Source organism: Haliotis rufescens, unplaced genomic scaffold (assembly GCF_023055435.1).
Source record: "Haliotis rufescens isolate VD_foot unplaced genomic scaffold, xgHalRufe1.0.p SCAF_8, whole genome shotgun sequence".
Lineage (NCBI taxonomy): Eukaryota > Metazoa > Mollusca > Gastropoda > Lepetellida > Haliotidae > Haliotis > Haliotis rufescens.
In genome coordinates, this window is record NW_025964372.1 from 45,267,822 (window position 1) to 45,285,932 (window position 18,111).

General features: G+C 43.1%; 1 protein-coding gene across 3 annotated transcripts in view; it reads right to left on the minus strand.

Annotated features, from left to right (window-relative positions):
- Positions 1-16,478, minus strand: part of LOC124143555 (BTB/POZ domain-containing protein 6-like) — a 35,534-nt gene extending 19,056 nt beyond the window's left edge. The window contains exons 1-2 of one of the 3 annotated variants that reach the window (XM_048389669.1): positions 16,356-16,478; positions 10,082-10,339 (exon numbers count right to left, since the gene is read on the minus strand). In XM_048389669.1, the coding sequence (XP_048245626.1) occupies positions 10,082-10,332 (251 nt within the window). In that variant the 5' untranslated portion in view covers positions 10,333-10,339; positions 16,356-16,478. Of the gene's footprint in view, positions 1-1,830; positions 2,289-10,081; positions 10,340-16,355 lie in introns of those variants that run through there. The other 2 variants (XM_046512552.2, XM_046512551.2) reach the window with 2 other exon arrangements.
- Positions 16,479-18,111: the final 1,633 nt, after the last annotated feature.

Below are 18,111 nucleotides of genomic sequence, written 5' to 3' on the forward strand. Positions count from 1 at the left end.
CCAACACTAAGATGTCACTCACTCACTCCGCCAACACTAAGATGTCACGCACTCCACCAACACTAAGATGTCACTCACTCCACGCACACTAAGTTGTCACTCACTTACTCCACCCACGCTAAGATGTCACTCACTCACTCCACACACACTAACATGTCACTCACTCCATCCACACTAAGGTGTCATCCACTCACTCCACCAACACTAAGATGTCACTCACTCACTCCACCCATACTAAGATCTTACGCACTCACTCCGCCAACACTAAGATGTCACGCACTCCACCAACACTAAGATGTCACTCACTCCACGCACACTAAGTTGTCACTCACTTACTCCACCCACGCTAAGATGTCACTCACTCCACCAACACTGAGTTGTCACTCACTCACTCCACCCACACTAAGATGTCACTCACTCAACCCACACTAGGATGTCACTCACTCACTCCACTAACACTAAGATGTCACTCACTCACTCCGTACACACTAAGGTGTCACTCACTCACTACACACACACTAAGATGTCACTCACTCACTCGACACACACTAAAATGTCACCCACTAACTCCACCAAGACTAAGATGTCACTCACTCACTCCACACACACTAAGATGTCACGCACTCACTCCACCAACACCAACGTGTCACACACTCCACCAACACTAAGATGTCACTCACTCACTCACTCCGTACACACTTAGGTGTCACTCACTCACTACACACACACTAAGATGTCACTCACTCACTCCACACACACTAAGATGTCACGCACTCACTCCACCAAGACTATGATGTCACTCACTCACTCCACAAACACTAAGATGTCACTCACTCACTCACTCAACACCAAGATGTCACTCACTCACTCCACGCCCACTAACATGTCACTCACTCCAGCAACACTAAGATGTCACTCACTCACTCCACACACACTAAGATGCCACGCACTCACTCCACCAAGACTATGATGTCACTCACTCACTCCACAAACACTAAGATGTCACTCACTCACTCACTCAACACCAAGATGTCACTCACTCACTCCACGCCCACTAACATGTCACTCACTCCAGCAACACTAAGATGTCGCTCACTCACTCCACCAACACTAAGACGTCACGCACTCACTCCACCCACACTAAGATGTCACTCACTCCACCAACACTAAGATGTCACTCACTCACTCCACACACACTAAGGTGACACCCACCCACCAAATATGGGAATGCCATACCATAATGAGCCTACATGCTGACTTATGCTGACTTATGGTGAATGTGACCACAAAAATTTTCAAGCAAGTGACATTTGGTGCGGAAGGAGGGGGGGTGGGGGGGGGGGGGGTGGGGGGGGGGGGTGGGGGGGGGGGGGGGGGGGGGTGGGGGGGGGGGGGGGGGGGGGGGGGGGGTGTGTTATCTTCCGGATCCCGGAAAGGGAGCTGGCTGAGCTAGTCAATGCCTTTGCTTTTATTGCTGCCAGAAGGCCAGACTGTGAGAACACGTGTACATGTAATAGTTGTTGAATGCTTAGTTATTTTTAAAACAATATAGAATGTTACTATGGAAGCACATGGGAAAACACATGGTTGTGTGAAATCAAAAGAGAGCTCCGTTGTTGCTGTGAGGCGAACACCAAGGGAGATAACCATGGACAGGCATTAGGACTTCAAGTTTCGATTTATAAACACCAGCGTTCATCAGTTCTACCTGGATAAAAGTGACATGTGGACTAAATGAGCTGCAATTAGGTGAACATAATTATGTAAATGTTCTTCAAACACTTCATTAATATACAATCGTTGATGTAAATGTACGTCAGATTTCTTTACCTGTATGTGTAACACCTCGAGACAACACTACCCGGTCTTGCTTCCTGGTTGACGTCACGTGACATCTACAGTCTCACCGAAATACAAAGGCCTTCAATGTTAGTTCATTTCATTTCAACACTGACGCAGTCTCTCCTGTGTTTGGAGAGAGTTGTGGGATGTGTTTATAGGACACTTCTTTGCCTTAGCTACGTCTACTGTCTGCTCTACTGACCCCTTTAGGGTGTGACACTGTGACTATTCTATTTCAATCTGTCGAGTATTTGTATGGAACACTCACTGTTTACATGTTGTGAGAAATAGCTGGGGCACAAAACCCATACACTTGTGACATGCGGTCATGGATTTCTCGGGGGTACTTTTTCTCTAAAGTCAAAAACTTGATGACTGCTCGGTACTCGTTCTTGTCCATTTCTGGGTCCATTTCGACCCCTATCACGTTCAATTGGTTGTCACTAATGTACAAACGGCCTTAACAGACTAAAAACACTTGCAATGACCTACTCAAACAATGTACTACATTGACTAGTCCACATTGTTATAGCCCATAGTTGAAAGCTAGTCATAGAAAATAGTAAACGTAGTTTATTATAATATCTACACTGTCCCAAGTTGAAACGCGAAAGTTACCCAGAAATCGATTTGTAAAAAACTTGATGAAATCAGGAAATAACCGCTTAAGATCAATGAACAATCAAACACTTCGAAACACATCTGATTAAATTTACACTCATAAAAGGCACAATGAGTTAAATATTTGCCAGCAGCAGTATATACTTCACCACCAATGAAACGCACGTCAGGTTTCTTTGTTTGTGAAATGAACAAAATAATTTGTGAAAAGAACTGTATACCCAATGCCACTGAGATACTACAGACCAGACTAATGTGAAATGCGATGGCGAGGCACTTTGGATGAAATGTGACTTCTATCACCAGAAAGTTCGCAAAGCAGGCAGTGTCCAAGACCGGCCTCAATCTGGACGGCCAAGGGTCACTACTCCACTGCAGGACCGTTACATCCGGGTGACACATTTGCGTGACCGACAGCCAAAAGCAACGTAGACGGCTACAGCCACTCAAGGTCCACGTCAACCCGTGGGGAGGAGGAAGCGTCATGGTGTGGGGAGGCTTCAGTCATCATCACAAGGCCCCTCTACACGTGCTCCGTCGTGGCGCTGCAGTCGTGTACAGGGATGCTGGTTCTTCGCAATCACGTCACACCTCTCTTCCTGGGTCAAACTCAAGGCCAATTAAAGTTGGTTGACTGTGATAGAGAATAGACAGACAGACAGACAGACAGTTTATTCAGTAAGAAGGCCATAGGCCCATAATACAGACAATGGTTGATTGCATGAACTACGCATGCCAAGGAAGTAGTCGATTTAAGTTTCTCTTAACCGTTGGACTTTATATAGATATAAACATGTGTTATATACAACATCAAAGTTTTCTGATGAAATAATTTCAGTAAAAGATTTTACAGTTTGAAACTTGATATACTGTTTAAGATATATATTTCTTAGGGCTGAATAACGCTCACATACAAGTAAAACATTAAATTCATCTTCAATAAAAGATATACCATTTTCTATACAATATTTACATAATCGTTCAGTGTATGGGACATTTGTGTATCTCCCCAAGTCAACTGCAAGTTTAAACTTGCTACATCTGAAACGAGTCAGACATATTCTCAGATGTACTGGTATGGGGAGTGTAAGATATTTTTCTACATTCAACAGGGTTTTAAAATGTTTATAATAAAAGGTATCAGCTATACTATTGATAGAACTACACCATGATTGTTGAAGGTTATCAAATAATCTTTCTTAGAGAATATACTTTGTTGATTGTGAACTACGCAATGTCATTTATTCAGTCCATTGTACGGGGATGGCAGTTTGCAGTAGCCCGCTAGCCGGGACCAGTTTTATTTATATTAAATCGGGCTTGTAGATGTTCTTGTAAATTCTATACCTGATGTACCTGCATCGGCATTGCCTAAAAGTCGGGCCGGGCCGGGCCAAGACGGGCCAAAATGTTACTGGCTAATTACTTCATTATCGGCAATCATACCTACATATAATTGATGCAACATACACACATGACATTAATGAACAATCAACAAACGAAAAAGTGCACCATAATTAAGTAATTCGGAGTACATCGCTTGAAAACCAGAAAGTGGAGCAGTGTGTAAGCGTCGCTGATCTTGGTAATATGTAAAAGAGCAATCGTTAAACGAAATAAGTTTTGAAACGTATCAAATACTTCTAGCTATCGTGATACAACGTTCCATCTGTGCGCATAGTGCTTATATTTATAGGAACGTTCTATATATAAGTAAATACCACTTTATAATGTCACTGATCGTCGTATTTAAAGCAGACACGTTGGTTAAAGTAGACCTCTTCTCCCTATACTCTCTCAAGTGTTCCGGCCGACTTGGCCCGGGCAGTCAAAATCGACTTTAAACTCACATATGTATCATCAAATGGATTCACATCTATAAACAAGTATAATATCTACTGAAATACTACTTTATAGTGTCTCAGATTGCTGTACTTAAACAAAACAAGGTGCTCAAAGTGAGGCATTTCTACTGTGTTTTCTGAAGAAAATCTGTCAGAAGTGTTCTGTCTGACTTGGCCCGGGCTGTCAAAATCAACTAAAACCTCACAGATGTATCGTTAAATGTGTTTACATCTATAGATTAGTGTTATATCTACCTATATACCACTTTAGTATGTCACGGTACATCATATTTAAAGAAAACAAGGGGCTCAAAGTCAAGCCCTTTTCCCTCTACATTCTCAACATAGTCTCTATCAGAAGTGTTTGTCTCGTGGTGGCTCCGACTTGGCCCGGGCGGTCAAAATCACATTTAAACACACAGATGTATCTTCAAATGTGTTTACATCTATAGACTAGTGTTATATCTACCTATATACCACTGTATAATGTCACGGTACATCGTATTTAAAGAAAATAAGGGGCTTAAAGTCAAGCATTTTTACTGTATTTTCTTAAGAAAGTCTATGTCAGAAGCGTTCGGTCCGACTTGGCCCGGGCTGTCAAAATCAACTTAAACTTCACAGATGTATCATCAAACTGATTCACATCTTGAGATTAGTATTATATCTTCCTAATAACTACTTTAGTATGTCACGGTACATTGTATTTAAAGAAAACAAGGTGCTCAAAGTGAAGCGCTTTTCCCTCTACATTCTCAACATAGTCTCTATCAGAAGTGTTTGGCTTGTGTTGGGTCCGGCTTGGCCCGGGCTGTCAAAATCAACTTTAAACACACAGACGTATCTTCAAATGTGTTTACATCTATAGATTCGTGTTATATCTACCTACATACCAATTTATAATGTCACGGTACATCGTATTTAAAGAAAACAAGGGGCTCAAAGTCAAGCATTTTTACTATATTTTCTTAAGAAAATCTTTGTCAGAACTGTTAGGCCCGAAAGTCTATTTAGGATTTAAATTGTGATTTAAGGAAGTAGAGGGTAGAGAGAGAACAAGATAACAAATTTTAACAAAACCTACCTGCCAAACAAGTGCTAGTTCGTTCGTATCCGTAATCCGTCACAAACTGTGATGAACGCATAGTGTGTTCGATGAAGGAAATACAGCCCTTCAGATCTTTGTTTACTGAATACACCTTGACCTATGTCCAGTGTTATAATTTATAAGATTTTGAAGCTACATGGCCGCCCATAGTTTCGTGGAAATGTCCTGGCTACACTTCAAGGTTTCGTGCTCAACAAATATATATGAATGTATATGATGTCTCATCTTGATGTACTTTAATAATGCAGTTCGACAAAGAAGATACACAGATGCCTCGACAGCATTTTTGGCAGTCAACTACAAGTACAGGTAAACATGGCTATTAACGCTCATGTGTGTCAGGTTGCCCTTACCTCGCCGTCACATCTGTACACAAAGCAAGTGCATAGTCTAAACTAGGCTACATTTGCATTTCTTTAGCCGTTTACAGATGCCTCGACAACATTTTTCACACATGAATGACTTCAACCTTGGCTCTCAACCAGTACAGGTAAACATGGCTATTAATGCTCATGTGCGTCAGGTTGCCCAAACCTCGCCGTCGTATCTGTACACAAAGCAAGTGCATAGTCTAAACTAGGCTACATATGCATTTCTTCAGCCGTTTCAATAATGCAGTGCGCTGTCACAGCTTGCTGCGTAGGTCTGTACAGCACGACCGCCTCCGTGGTCTAGTGGTAGAGCGTCCAAAAAGACAAAGGGATTGGGCACAAGTGCAGCACTTATTACCACCTTCTCCCTATATACAGTTATACATAATATTGCATAATGAAAATTAACAATTTACAGTTGAAGCATCACATTGTGGCAACATAGTGCGCAATATAAATTTTTATACAGTGCTCATCTGAAGGATATGTACAATGTGCTTGAAAGTGAAGACAGTGTGCATCTCATACATATGCTAATATTATACATGTTAGTGTTGTATATATATTTAACAATATTAATGGTTAACAGTTTGGAAACAATAATATGCTAGCTACTGAATCTGTTAGTCGTTTCTATAAATTTGTGTACAGACAAGAATATTTTTGTATTCAGGAAAACATTTCAGTTTGGATCACAAAAATAAGAATACTATTTAGAGTTTTTTGTCCTCCAAGATTATCGATAGCTGTCCGTAATGTCTCCCGAATATCATCATATAAGGTACATTGGGAGAAGAAATGGAATGAATTTTCACAAGGAGCTCCGCATTTACAGGAAATAGTATCAGATAATTAACACGAAACAGGTTGGAATTTAGTGTGCTACAATTGTGTCTCAATCTAGTGTGCAATATGTTTGTATATCTCTTACACCAATTATAGTGCATAGGTGGTGATGTAGGCTGCTCAGATGCGACAGCTTTAAAATAAGATATTGACGGGATATCCCTGATTCCTGATGATAGATTATTCCATTGGCCTTATGTATCTATAATATAAGACCTTTTAAACGTAGATGTCCGTGCAAATGGAATTACAAAATCATGGCGGTTTCTGAGATTATAAGTGACCTTCTGTGACACAGCTGCTGGTATAAGATCAGTTATATATGAAGGACATTGCTTATTTATTATTTTATACATAGTAACAAGTTTGTTGACGTTTCTTCTATACGCTTATATATATGTATCCACGTCACTCACACCTAGAACAAGTACACTTATTTGAATATTACTAATATTACATGAATGTTACTGAGCAGTCAGTTAGAGTTTATATCTTTGCGCTTAATCAGCAACATTAAGCCTTTCACGTATATTACAACTTTGTAAGTTAACTTTCCTTTCCAGAAATACCATAGCATGGTGACAGAGATGAACTTCTACCCCAAGAGATGTGTCATTGACTAAAATCTGCTTTGTTAATTTGATTTTTGTGATAGCCTTCACCTGGAAGGAATTTATATTTGTATTATTTCAATTTTTCTTTTCATATATATCCCTCTGAATTTTGGGTTTTGAAATAGCATGTCGCAGAAATAACTCCTGTTGGACCCTTAGACTTGCAAGAATACTCTAGTCATTGGCCGAAACATGCCACATTTGTGCTTCTTTCTTTGTCAGACCAAACCCATACTGTTGAATTTCTCAAAAGCTTTAAAAGGGTTAAAGCTATTTTTGGAAGTATAAATGGGTTGATTGACTGACTACCACAGAAGTAGCAAATGAAGTTATGTCTGATGAAATTCTTTGTTTGCTCATCGTTTCCGTGTTTTTCGGGTTTAACAACTAGCTTGCCTTTGCGTGTGTTTGTTCCACCTGTGGTGCAGGATACGCTCACATTTTGCAAACACCTGTTTGATAGTGGTTTATACACGTAAGCATGTATAAGTTGTATGCCATCTTAATATATCACTTGTGTTATCCCTCCTTTTGGGGTGTACTACAAACATAAATCAAAGTTTCTTTTGAGCTATCATGAATATCATAAAATACTTAGCAAGTCTATGCTTATCATTCCCAGTAGTATAGTCTAAGTGAGCAGTAGGGAGTTTTGGTTGATCCGGTTGTAGCGAGCAACTAGGAACCGATGGCACGTGTCATCCGAGTCGGCGAGACTGACCAACCGATCCCCGTCAGTCGCCGATAAGCATGGGTTACTGAAGGTCGATTCTATAACCCGGACCTTCACGGGTGTATGACGAAGACTATATACTAATATGATCGCTTTTTTAACATACTCACAAGTGTGCTGTGAAGAAAAGAGTGTCTTCCAAGAATCCCTGCACGTGTAAGACAGTATAAACTCTACGGTTGTGTAGCCCGACAAACAGATATTGAGTTGTGATAACCACAGAATTTGCAAATGAAGTTATATCTGATTAAAGTTTCTTGTGCATCACCGGATATATAACTAACAGAACGGTGACATCTACCGCAGCGGGGGGGGGGGGGGGGGGGGGGGGGGGGGGGGTGTTTCGGTCAATAAATGGGCGAGATAAGTTAGAGACAGGAGATTTTTTCCGAGATTTGTCACAGAACGGCCGTATATCCAGGTGGCTGATTGAGTATTTTCGTAAGAACATTATGACATGGGCATCACTTAAAATACCTTCATTGCAGACAGTTGTGGCAAATTGCGCCATTGAAATAGATGGAAAACAAATGAGAAACAAACATTCTCCCAACACTTCTCTTTTCTCATCTGGAGTTACCTCCCTTCCCTGGCGTCTACATTCTGCTTCCGCCCACGACATCACTGATCGGAAGATGCAAATCTCGTCAACTCTCATGTCATTTGCCTTCAGGATCAGCTTTAGACACTCCTTGCTTAGCTCACAGAATCCCTCGCTAGCAACACTCACCTCGGCATTGGATTTAATTACTTTGAGAGCTCTTTTTTTCAGGTCTTCTTTATCAAACAGGTCTGCTTGGAATAGACATGCGTTGCTAGGCGACAGAGATTGTAAGCAGAACTCCTCACATTGCGTTTCCAATCCTGGGACGTCGTATTTCCTAGCAGCGTTCATCAGACCAAGGACAGTGTTAGGAGTTAATGCGACCTCCCCCGTGTAGAGATACCTGGTGATGAAATGTTAATGTTATATATAGTCTCACCCGGGTGAGTTTGGATATCAAATGTATCAACGCAGGCTTGCTGAGACACAAGGTCGGGATCCTATTAATCATCAAAAATCATTATTTAGCCTAACTTTCTGAATAGTAACACCAAGTGTCTTACATGTAACTAATACAGCCACAGTTTCAGTGGCAGTGGGATTAGTGATGTCATTTGATTGTGATGTCATGGTAACCGATTACATCACACTGGCCGCAAAGTATTGTTACAATTTCATTGATCTCACATACAGAATCTCTCATGGAAATCAGTTTTGGGTGATAAATAGAGAGTCTTTTGATATCAAATATATCAACACGAGTTGATAAAAGTGGGAAAACTCTGAGGTTTGCCGATGATTTTTTCCACTTTTATCAGCGAGTGTTGATATATTTGATATCAAAGACACAAGGGTGAGATTTTATTTATCATCCAACATCATTCTTCCAACTTTTTCAGTTTGTAGAAAGTAATAAGCAGTGTCTTAAGAGTAAAAACTACTGCTAACAGCTTCAGTAGCAGAGCCATTAGTGATGTCATTTGATTGCGACGTCATGGTAACCAATGACGTCACAGTGGTCTGCAAAGCATTGTGATGCAATTTCATTGCAGCGATATCTACAGTGTAGATATCGCTTGATCTCACCGTAGCGATATCTCCTGTGGGAACCAGTTTTGGGTGATAAATGGTCATGATGTTACGTTTTGTTAAACAGAAACTATGGAATATCAGTGTAAACATACCAAGTAGGCAAACATGAGATATTTCAGAAACCACTGAGTGATGTAATTTCTAGCAGGTAAACATTTCACAAATCAGAAATTATTGCATGCTGGTGTAATTACACCATATGAGTAAATTTTAAAAACTCGAGAACCATCAAGGCATAGTCGTTATTCTACAATGGGCTGGTTTCAGTTGAGATTAATTAGGGTTGTGTAAATCGTTTTGTCTCTTGTTTTAGATGCTTACAAAACAGCTCTAGATATGGTGATACGTTGTCGTGTCATATTGTGGCTGCTGGAGATTGTGCCATGTCAACAACTTGTTCTCCTTTTACCTTCTGTTATCTTCTGCCAGATAGTTCGATATAAACCAATAAAACATCTCAACTAACCTTAGAAAGGTCTTGAAGTTGTCTGTCTGAATATCAGGAATCACTACTTGGCCCGTCTCGGGGATCGATCCACAGAACATCGTGTGAAACACGCAACTACGGCTGACTAAAATGAATTTGTGAGCCTGGATTGCCTCCCTTTGATCTCCAACGAGGAAGGTCACATCAGCCAACAACAAACTGTCCAACATGTGCAGGTTGCTTGCCGCCAAGGACTTTCCACTTTGCCAATTGTCAATATCAGTTGCCATGATGTGTCTGAACAAACAAATTTTTTATCAAATTAACTGAAAACGTTTTCGATTTCTTCAAACCTTTATATTGGGTGGCCAAATGATGGAGTCGCAATATGGACCAGGATGTGGTGATAGCGGGCTCTGATCCCGGATTCGTCTTGTTTACGATCCTTGGTTTGACAGCACCATACACTTAGATTTCACCAACACGGGAACCACTCCACATCGGGCTTCTAATCCCACAATAAGATGTCACGCACTCACTCCACCAACACTAAGATGTCACGCACTCACTCCACCAACAATAAGATGTCACTCACTCACTCCACCAACATTGAGATATCACTCACTCACTCCACCCACACTAAGATGTCACTCACTCACTCCACCCACACTAGGATGTCACTCACTCCACCAACACTAAGATGTCACTCACTCACTCCACCAACACTAAAATGTCACTCACTCACTCCACCAACACTAAGATGTCACTCACTCACTCTACCCACACTAAGATGTCACTCACTCACTCCACCCACACTAAGATGTCACTCACTCACACCATCCACACTAAGATTTCACTCACTGACTCCAACAGCACAAAGATGTCACGCACTCACTCCATCAACACTAAGATGTCACTAACTCACTCCTACCACACTAAGATGATACGCACTCACTCCACCCACACTTAGATGTCACTCATTCACTCCACCCACACTAAGATGTCACTCACTCCATCCACACTAAGATGTCACTCACTCCACCCACACTAAGATATCACTCTCCACAAAACTAAAATGCCACTCACTCACTCCACCAACACTAAGATGTCACTCACTCACTCCACCCACACTAAGATGTCACTCACTCACTCCATCAACACTAAGATGTCACTCACTCACTCCACCCACACTAAGATGTCACTCACTCACTCCACCCACACTAAGATGTCACTCACTCACTCCATCCACACTAAGATGTCACTCACTCACTCCACCCACACTAAGATGTCACTCACTCACTCCACCCACACTAAGATGTCACTCACTCACTCCACCCACACTAAGATGTCACTTACTCACTCCACCCACGCTAAGATGTCACTCACTCACTCCACCAACACTAAGATGTCGATCACTCGCTCCACCCACACTAAGATGTCACTCACTCACTCCATCCACACTAAGATGTCACTCACTCACTCCAGCCACACTAAGATGTCACTCACTCACTCCACCAACACTAAGATGGCACTCACAAACTCCATCCACACTAAGATGTCACTCACTCACTCCACCCACACTAAGATGTCACTCACTCACTCCACCCACACTAAGATGTCACTCACTCACTCCACCCACACTAAGATGTCACTCACTCACTCCACCCACGCTAAGATGTCACTCACTCACTCCACCAACACTAAGATGTCGACCACTCACTCCACCCACACTAAGATGTCACTCACTCACTCCACCCACACTAAGATGTCACGCACTCACTCCACCAACAATAAGATGTCACTCACTCACTCCACCAATATTGAGATATCACTCACTCACTCCACCCACACTAAGATGTCACTCACTCACTCCACCCACACTAGGATGTCACTCACTCCACCAACACTAAGATGTCACTCACTCACTCCACCCACACTAAGATGTCACTCACTCACTCCACCAACACTAAGATGTCACTCACTCACTCCACCCACACTAAGATGTCACTCACTCACTCCACCAACACTAAGATGTCACTCACTCACTCCAACAACACAAAGATGTCACGCACTCACTCGATCAACACTAAGATGTCACTAACTCACTCCTACCACACTAAGATGTCACTCACTCCATCCACACTAAGATGTCACTCACTCCACCCACACTAAGATATCACTCTCCACAACACTAAAATGCCACTCACTCACTCCACCAACACTAAGATGTCACTCACTCACTCCATCCACACTAAGATGTCACTCACTCACTCCACCCACACTAAGATGTCACTCACTCACTCCACCAACACTAAGATGTCGATCACTCACTCCACCCACACTAAGATGTCACTCACTCACTCCACCCACACTAAGATGTCACTCACTCACTCCATCCACACTAAGATGTCACTCACTCACTCCACCAACACTAAGATGTCACTCACTCCACCAACACTAAGATGTCACTCACTCACTCCACCCACACTAAGATGTCACTCATTCACTCCACCAACACTAAGATGTCACTCACTCACTCAACCAACACTAAGATGTCACTCACTCCACCCACACTAAGATGTCACTCACTCACTCCACCAACACTAAGATGTCAATCATTCACTCCACCCACACTAAAATGTCACGCACTCACTGCACCCACACTAAAATGTCACGCACTCAGTCCACCCACACTAACATGTCACTCACTCCACCAACACTAAGATGTCACTCACTCCACCAACACTAAAATGTCACGCACTCAGTCCACCCACACTAACATGTCACTCACTCCACCAACACTAAGATGTCACTCACTCCACCCACACTAAGATGTCACTCACTCACTCCACCCACACTAAGATGTCACTCACTCACTCCACCAACAGTAAGATATCACTCACTCCACCAACACTAAGATGTCACTCAATCACTCCACCCACACTATGATGTCACTCACTCACTCCACCAACACTAAGATGTCACTCACTCACTCCACCCACACTAAGATGTCATTCACTCACTCCACCCACACTAAGATGTCACTCACTCACTCCACCAACACTAAGATGTCACTCATTCACTCCACCAACACTAAAATGTCACGCACTCAGTCCACCCACACTAAAATGTCACGCAGTCAGTCCACCCACACTAACATGTCACTCACTCCACCAACACTAAGATGTCACTCACTCACTCCACCAACACTAAGATGTCACTCTCTCCACCAACACTAAGATGTCACTCACTCATTCCACCAACACTAAGATGTCACTCACTCACTCAACCAACACTAAGATGTCACTCACTCCACCCACACTAAGATGTCACTCACTCACTCCACCAACACTAAGTTGTCACTCACTCACTCCACCAACACTAAGATGTCGATCACTCACTCCACCCACACTAAGATGTCACTCACTCACTCCACCCACACTAAGATATCACTCACTCACTCCATCCACACTAAGATGTCACTTACTCACTCCACCAACACTAAGATGTCACTCACTCCACCAACACTAAGATGTCACTCACTCACTCCACCAACACTAAGATGTCACTCATTCACTCCACCGACACTAACATGTCACGCACTCACTCAACCAACACTAAGATGTCACTCACTCCATCCACACTTAACTGTCACGCACTCAGTCCACCCACACTAACATGTCACTCACTCCACCAACACTAAGATGTCACTCACTCCACCCACACTAAGATGTCACTCACTCACTCCACCCACACTAAGATGTCACCCACTCCTGCCACACTAAAATGTCACGCACTCAGTCCACCCACACTAAAATGTCACGCACTCAGTCCACCCACACTAACATGTCACTCACTCCACCAACACTAAGATGTCACTCACTCCACCAACACTAAAATGTCAAACATTCAGTCCACCCACACTAACATGTCACTCACTCCACCAACACTAAGATGTCACTCACTCCACCCACACTAAGATGTCACTCACTCACTCCACCCACACTAAGATGTCACTCACTCACTCCACCAACAGTAAGATATCACTCACTCCACCAACACTAAGATGTCACTCAATCACTCCACCCACACTATGATGTCACTCACTCACTCCACCAACACTAAGATGTCACTCACTCACTCCACCAACACTAAGATGTCACTCACTCACTCCACCCACACTAAGATGTCACTCACTCACTCCACCAACAATAAGATGTCACTCATTCACTCCACCCACACTAAAATGTCACGCACTCACTCCACCAACACTAAGATGTCACTCACTCACTCCACCAACACTAAGATGTCGATCACTCACTCCACCCACACTAAGATGTCACTCACTCACTCCACCCACACTAAGATGTGACTCACTCACTCCATCCACACTAAGATGTCACTCACTCACTCCACCAACACTAAGATGTCACTCACTCCACCAACACTAAGATGTCACTCACTCACTCCACCCACACTAAGATGTCACTCATTCTCTCCACCAACACTAAGATGTCACTCACTCACTCAACCAACACTAAGATGTCACTCACTCCACCCACACTAAGATGTCACTCACTCACTCCACCAACACTAAGATGTCACTCATTCACTCCACCGACACTAACATGTCACGCACTCACTCAACCAACACTAAGATGTCACTCACTCCATCCACACTTAACTGTCACGCACTCAGTCCACCCACACTAACATGTCACTCACTCCACCAACACTAAGATGTCACTCACTCCACCCACACTAAGATGTCACTCACTCACTCCACCCACACTAAGATGTCACCCACTCCTGCCACACTAAAATGTCACGCACTCAGTCCACCCACACTAAAATGTCACGCACTCAGTCCACCCACACTAACATGTCACTCACTCCACCAACACTAAGATGTCACTCACTCCACCAACACTAAAATGTCACACATTCAGTCCACCCACACTAACATGTCACTCACTCCACCAACACTAAGATGTCACTCACTCCACCCACACTAAGATGTCACTCACTCACTCCACCCACACTAAGATGTCACTCACTCACTCCACCAACAGTAAGATATCACTCACTCCACCAACACTAAGATGTCACTCAATCACTCAACCCACACTATGATGTCACTCACTCACTCCACCAACACTAAGATGTCACTCACTCACTCCACCAACACTAAGATGTCACTCACTCACTCCACCCACACTAAGATGTCACTCACTCTCTCCACCAACAATAAGATGTCACTCATTCACTCCACCCACACTAAAATGTCACGCACTCAGTCCACCCACACTAAAATGTCACGCACTCAGTCCACCCACACTAACATGTCACTCACTCCACCAACACTAAGATGTCACTCACTCACTCCACCAACACTAAGATGTCACTCACTCCACCAACACTAAGATGTCACTCACTCACTCCACTCACACTAAGATGTCACTCATTCACTCCACCAACACTAAGATGTCACTCACTCCACCAACACTAAGATGTCACTCACTCACTCCACTCACACTAAGATGTCACTCATTCACTCCACCAACACTAAGATGTCACTCACTCACTCAACCAACACTAAGATGTCACTCACTCACTCCACCAACACTAAGATGTCACTCACTCACTCCACTCACACTAAGATGTCACTCATTCACTCCACTCACACTAAGATGTCACTCACTCACTCCACCAACACTAAGATGTCACTCACTCCACCCACACTAAGATGTCACTCACTCACTCCACACACACTTAGGTGTGACCCACCCACCAAATATGGGAATGCCATACCATAATGAGCCTACATGCTGACTTATGCTGACTTATGCTGAATGTGACCACAAATATTTTCAAGCAAGTGACATTTGGTGCGGAAGGGGTGCATAGGGTTTTTAGCTTCCGGAACTCGGAAAAGGAGCTGGCTGAGCTAGTCAAATCCTTTGCTTTTAATGCTGCCCTAAGGCCAGAATGTGCACACGTGTACATGTAATAGTTGTTGAATGCTTAGTTATTTTTAAAGCAATATATAACGTTACTATGGAAACACATGGTTGTGTGTAATCAAAAGAGAGCTCCGTTGTTGCTGTGAGGCGAACAACAAGGGAGATAACCATTGACAGGCATTAGGACTTCAAGTTTCGATTTATAAACACCAGCGTTCATCAGTTCCACCTGGCTTAAGTGACCTGTGGACTAAATGAGCTGCATCTAGGTGAACATAAGTATGTAAATGTCCCTCAAACACTTCATTAATATACAATCGTTGATGTAAATGTACGTCAGATTTCTTTACCTGTATGTGTAACACCTCTAGACAACACAACCCGGTCTTGCTTCCTGGTTGACGTCACGTGACATCTACAGTCTCACCGAAATACAAAGGCCTTCAATGTTAGTTCACTTCATATCAACAAAGATATCTCCTGCGTTTGGAGAGAGTTGTGGGTTGTGGTTATAGGACACTTCTTTGCCTCAGCTAAGTGTACTGTCTGCTCTACTGACCCCTTTAGGATGTAACACTGTGACATGCGGTCATGAATATCTTGGAGGGTACTTTTCTCTAAATTTAAAAACTTGATGACTGCTCGGTACTCGTTCTTGTCCATTCCTTGGTCCAGTAACCTGTTACTGGTGGTAGAGCGGCAAAGCGTGTCGACACCAGCTCGACCGCGCCAGTGTTGTAGATCTGGACGAGAGTAAGAAGACTAATCAGAAGGTATGCTAGCCACAAAACGACATGACATGCACTTCTAAACCCCGAGACGACTGACATGTTCTTGATGCTAATATACTACTCACAAAACGTAGGGAATGTTGAACGTGACCAATATTCAGTCAAGCAACAGAATCATTCAAATTTGGCAGCTGCGAGAGTCGTGGGGGGGGGGGGGGGGGGGGCTGGCGACGTGATGAAAAGCGTCATCAACCACATCAACATCAGTCATGATCATTATGGCAGGGAGTCAGTTGTGGGGTTGGTAGATTTCATCATGGCGGGCGGGCGAAATCACCATCTGACGGGAAGAGGCAGTGGTACCAGCAATCCGGGACAACATCATCACCACTCACGACGTGCCGACTGCTCAGCTACCACCAACACACACACTCACACGCGCGCACACGCACACGTACACACGTAAACACACGCACGCACGCACGCACACATCTGTTTTGAGTCCCACTGGTCTCTACCCAAACACCAAATTTCATTACATTTTGAACAACAATGGCTGAGTAAAACCATGAATATTCCCTTTCAATATGTCTGCTGTAGGAGGCAAGAGTGGAGAACAGTCCTGTCTGTCTCCCGTCACTTTACTGAACAAGTTTTAATTGACAGGCTGGTGTTTCTTTATAACGTAAGCGTTATCGTTGATGGGGGTGTATACGTTTTGCCCATACGTTTAATGTTGAAAAGGTACGGTTAAAAACAGAATACAATAGATTTACAATGTTCTGTTACATTCCTTCCCTGCTCTGCTTGCGAGGTTGTTTGTCTTGAGTATTAGTTTCTTGCCCCGTGCCTCACTAACAGTGGAATCCCGCCGGGCTGAAACTTTAGTCAAGCTGAGACAGGTTGCGAATTGGCGAGATTGTTGCAGGGTATGAACTAACTGAAGACGTCATGCATGGGTCAAGTAGTATCGTTGCACATATTTGAAACCCGTAATCCAATTTTATAAGTATGTTTTAAGAAAAATATTAAATTGAGAAAGTCGAAAACATGAAGTTACTCTGCATTAAATTGCTTCAAGTACGTGTTAAATTGGTCTTTTGTGACACAATTTTAGTCCGGAATTCGGATTAGACAGACTTCGCTACATAATAACCAAACGTACTGAAATGAGGACCCTACATTTGGTACGATATTGATTTTTTAAATCTTTTTTTGTTATCTAACGCCACACTCAGCAATATTCCAGCTATATGACGGCAGTCTGTAAATATTCGAGTCTGGACCCGACAATCCAGTGATTCATATCATGAGCATCGGTCCACGCAATTGGGATACGATGACATGCATCAACCAAGTCAGCGAGCCTGACCAC